Here is a 4607-nt window from a genome sequence, read left to right as displayed (position 1 = left end):
ATATATCCCACCCACTGACCAGGTGCCATGATAACCAGATAATCAGTGTTATTAACTTCACCTGTCAGTGCTCATAATGTAATGACTGATCGGCGTATGCTTCACAAAGTAAAATTCTTGAATCCAAAATAAGTGCTGTTTAACTTATTTTTATTTTTATTTTTATTTTTATAAATTTATAGCATTTAATGTTAATAATCTTTTCTCCAGTCATGCCCTTTGATCAAATTACACAGTGAAAACAGAATAAAAGTAAAAGAATAATGTCATGAAACCATTATACAGTATTTTACTGTTAAGAGACCAGAATGGATCTTACAGGAAGAGATTCTCCATGATGTATGTGTAGTCCTCACAGCCGCTGTCAGGGAGGTAGCAGGCTGCAAACACGATGATAGCATTCAGACCCTCACCATAATAACCTGAAAGAGGAGAGGGACCCACAAGCAGTCAGTATGATGCAGCTACCTTGGCAGAGTTATTATGTTTCACTGACTGCTTTATCATTGAGGTAAAAAAATAAAACTGCCAAAATGTATCATTGCATTTATCAATTCCTGATGTATGATTTTTTTGCTTTTAAAATAGCTTCACAACTTTTCTTTTTAATGTTTGCTTTTGTTGAGTTTTTGAGTTTTGTCTTTTTTACCTTGTTCTCTGTGCATCATATGAGCCACATAACTATTAGAATATGAGTTCTAATTTTGCTTGTTGGCCTGAATATTGTTTCAAGATTATTCTGACCCCAGTGAAAACATTAACTTGTAACAACTGGGACAAAAGCTGTTTAAAAGTTCAAATACAAGGAGTTTACACACCAATAACAATCTGAATGCACTTTGAATTCTATTTTATTTTAATTCTGTTAGCACAGGGGATTTAAATGCACTAAGGCTTCAGTTGTAACAGTCACATTAACCAGTCAACAATGAGTTTTAATCAATTCAGGTGAATCAAGTGGCTATATGTACCTCTGGGGTGCTTTTAAATTGTATATTGTTATACTGACAGGTGTTTATATCATTTTTTATCAGTGAGGGTAGATTAAATAATAGCTGCATGTTAGTGTAGTACACTGATTCTTAAACCATGCTACGTCTTACCACTGGTGCTACGCAACCTGCCTCTTAATTTAAAAATAAAAGTAATTTAAAAACACAATATTTTGAATGAAAATAATTAAACTACGATATTGCAGAAATCTAATTTAAGTTTAGCATTTTCTGTAATATTTTTGTTTCAATATATACATCCATGATTAGTTACAAGCTAAAATGTGATGGCAAGATAGTAAGTGGAGGTAAAAGCTTCTCATAAGGAATAAGCCTGCCTCCTAGGGATGGCCTGCACTAATGTATTTTAACGTTGGTTATAATTGTGGTACTTGGAGAGCAGAATGTTTTCTGAAGTGGCACACAATGTAAGAACACTGGTACAGTGCGATACAATTCAAGCACCACAAACTACGTCCTCTAAAATGATCATGAAGTTGAATCAACAGCTCTCTAAAACAGTTTAATCAAAACCTAAACATGATAATCTTGATGAGGGTAGGAGTTATTGCAGGACCGTTGTATTAGACTGCATCAGTTCAGCTTGGTGTACTGGTAACTGAGTGTATGTCCCTATACAATAAACATACTCTGTGTTGGATTTTTAATATAGATTTGCACCACAGCTCTCTTTGGTTGAGTGCAATGTTTCTGTTCTTCCACCTTCATAACTTCATAATATTTGCATAAAAAATGAGCACCAATCACCAACTCTGATCTAAAACTGTCCCATTAATCTTTTAAACCCATTTTGGATTAACACAAGTCCACAATAACTCACTCAGGTTTTTAAGTAAAAGTACACACACACAGACACAGACACAAACACTCTTTTACTAACCTCCGTGTGTGACGACCCTCAGGTACGGTCTGATGACCTGCATGTCAATCCGCTGCTCCTGGTCACCGATGATCACTGTTCGCCACAGACGCCCAGATGAGTCTCTCTCCTCCTCACTTTCACCTGGAATGCGCTTGGCGGTGGCCACGGGAGTGTCATCTAAACACAAGGTGACACAAAGAAGTTGTTGGTCAGACAGTTTAACCTTCTTCCCTACTAACATTTTTAAAATTACATGAAGTCAGATCAACTTGATTCACAGCTTGTGACACTACAAATACATTTCTGGTCAGAATCGAAGTACAGTAATTCAACACTGTGGAAATATTAAGTAAAAATATCAACTTTGACTATGATTCTTGGCACATAATGTGAATGTTTGCACAGCTTCCACAATATTATTCTCAGATTTATCATCACAGACTGTACTTACAGGTTGTGGACAAAAAAAAGGGATTCCATAACCTGGTTAAAATATCTCATAGTAGTGTTTTCTTATGAGTTTTTGTAGACTGTTTTTAGTGGAATCATTGTACAGTATCAGTAATGGAAAGACAAAGCAGTTAAAATATTTCCTTAAGAGTGAAAAACATTCAGTTGCTGCTCTAAAGAAAACAATTGCAGTGCTGTGATTTCAGTTTTTGTTTTCACTTCTTATTTTTGCTGAATTGGACAGTTGGCAGCAAAAGGGAGATAACGTCTGATGTCTGAGGCTCACACCAAGGACACTGCAGGTAATATGATTTGCTTCTCAAATAATTTACAACATGCATCCCTGAACCCTAAAAGAAGCTGTCAATTTAATTTTGACCTCAGTCTTACCTTCCCACTCCAGCTCGTTGCCATTGTTGATGAACTCCAGTGAGTCAGTCTCATCAGGAGTCTCGATGTCATCTACGTTGATGTCCAGGTCATCAGGCGTTTCCAGGAAGTCATCAGAGAGCACCGATCCCTCGCTCTGATCCAGGGAGAGGTTCATGTCGGGTGCAACCAAAGTACGACGCTTACGCTGGGCCATGGACTCGCCCACATTCAGAGTGGTGGGAGGATCTGAGCAGGCAGGCCAGGAAAGTTTAGATAGAGCTTATAGTAAAATAATACATTTAATGGTGGGTATTTATTCCACTTACTGGTCCTGTTGTCAGTGAGGCCACATGAGGAATCAGCATATCCATCCTCTGGTAGTGGCCTGCAGAGAAAGACATATAATATACAGCGTAAATACAACGGAAACAGCGTAAATGAAAAATGAAATGACATATAAAGGAATTGTAGTTTCTTGTCCTATAGTTTTCCTGCTCTCTACAATCCTGCTATTATTTTGGTCTTTTTCTAATTGCTAGTTATAAGCATCGACATTTCAAATAAATTGCTCTGATAATAAAAAACAAAGTTTGAGCAGTCATTCATAGCATTTTCAATCTTAGCCTTTTGTCTCTGGAGTGTCTCTATTGTGATTAAACTACAGTGTGTCCTTGGAAACAATATGTGTTGTTTAAGAAAGTAACACCAGTAATTACCAACTCCCCTCTGACATTATAATAAGACAGCTGAACCCTCAGCGCTGGGGGACCAGAAGGCTAGATTATAGTAGATAGCACTCAAACACACACACACACACACACACACACACACACAAATATACGGTACACAGACAGAAAGCCACAGACATTAACACAGACATGCATGCGTAGACAAACACACCCTTAAACAACCACAAGTATGGGCTAGCTGATGGAGCTGTTGGAATAATTGCTGTTATTATGTTGTCAGCCGCTTTGTAGAGGTAAGTTAAAGACAGCAGCAACAGATATTCAAGAGTGGATTAAACAATGGGGGAGGAGAAAAACAATTTGCAGCGTAAAAGCATTCTTGTGTTTCTCTGTTTAACACTGCAACTATATTCATTGTTATACATACAGAAATAAGAAAAAAATATTCTCTTATAAATACCAAGATGATATGAAAGCAGATAGATATGAAACATGTATAATTCTGTGTAATATACTGTATATAATTATGTTGTGAATATACTGGATGTCCTTGAATAACCAGTTTTCCCTGTAAATGTTTCACAAACACTTTTCCTCTGCTGCTGAAATGATTCTTGCCAGTAAAAGAGTGTGGGCGGCCAACTATTTTCCATTGCTGGACACTGTGATGTGCTTGACTTCTCTTCTTTTTTCCTTTAAACTAACTGCTGTTTTATTCACTGACATGATACAACCTCATCACATAACGACTACATTGAGGAAAGAACACACCTGCCGCCTGTCAGAAACACGTGACTAATTTCCCATTATAGCTGGGCCATTTTATCAAAGCTTGTGCACAAATCAGACAAACTGAACAACAACCACAACGCAAACCGGACACTACACATCCACACGACACAGCACACACACACACAGGGGATTACCTGGGGAAGTCCTCATCCTGCCACTCGTCCTTAACCTCCATGCTGTCCATGCGTAATGTGGCTTCTGCTGTACCCATCCTCTGCCAGGGAGGACGGGCTTCAGCTCACTGTGGTTGACAAACAGATAAAACAATGTCATTAAGTAGGACACCAAGTGTTAAAACCCTGTTAAAACAAGCAGTACTTGTAGCTGTCTTAAAGGGGCTCCACCCGATTTACAAAACCCTGATGATTTCATCAGGATTGTCAGAATTTTAGCTTGAGACTTTAAACTTAAGACAGAAAGCCGGCATTA

At 37.9% G+C, this 4607-nt stretch overlaps 1 protein-coding gene across 1 annotated transcript in view; it reads right to left on the bottom strand.

The window, feature by feature from the left end:
- LOC118334457 (caytaxin-like) overlaps positions 1-4389 on the bottom strand; it is an 8682-nt gene extending 4293 nt beyond the window's left edge. Inside the window, exons 1-5 of the mRNA XM_035670371.1 lie at positions 4313-4389; positions 3024-3082; positions 2716-2976; positions 1894-2052; positions 320-422 (exon numbers count right to left, since the gene is read on the bottom strand). Coding sequence (XP_035526264.1) covers positions 320-422; positions 1894-2052; positions 2716-2976; positions 3024-3082; positions 4313-4389 — 659 coding nt within the window. The remainder of the gene's footprint in view (positions 1-319; positions 423-1893; positions 2053-2715; positions 2977-3023; positions 3083-4312) is intronic.
- Positions 4390-4607: the final 218 nt, after the last annotated feature.

This window comes from Morone saxatilis, unplaced genomic scaffold (assembly GCF_004916995.1).
Source record: "Morone saxatilis isolate NCDOM2014 unplaced genomic scaffold, NCSU_SB_2.0 Contig23, whole genome shotgun sequence".
In the NCBI taxonomy this organism is placed as follows: Eukaryota; Metazoa; Chordata; class Actinopteri; family Moronidae; genus Morone; species Morone saxatilis.
The sequence above is the reverse complement of the archived record's forward strand: the minus strand, read 5'-3'. Positions and strand labels throughout refer to the sequence as shown.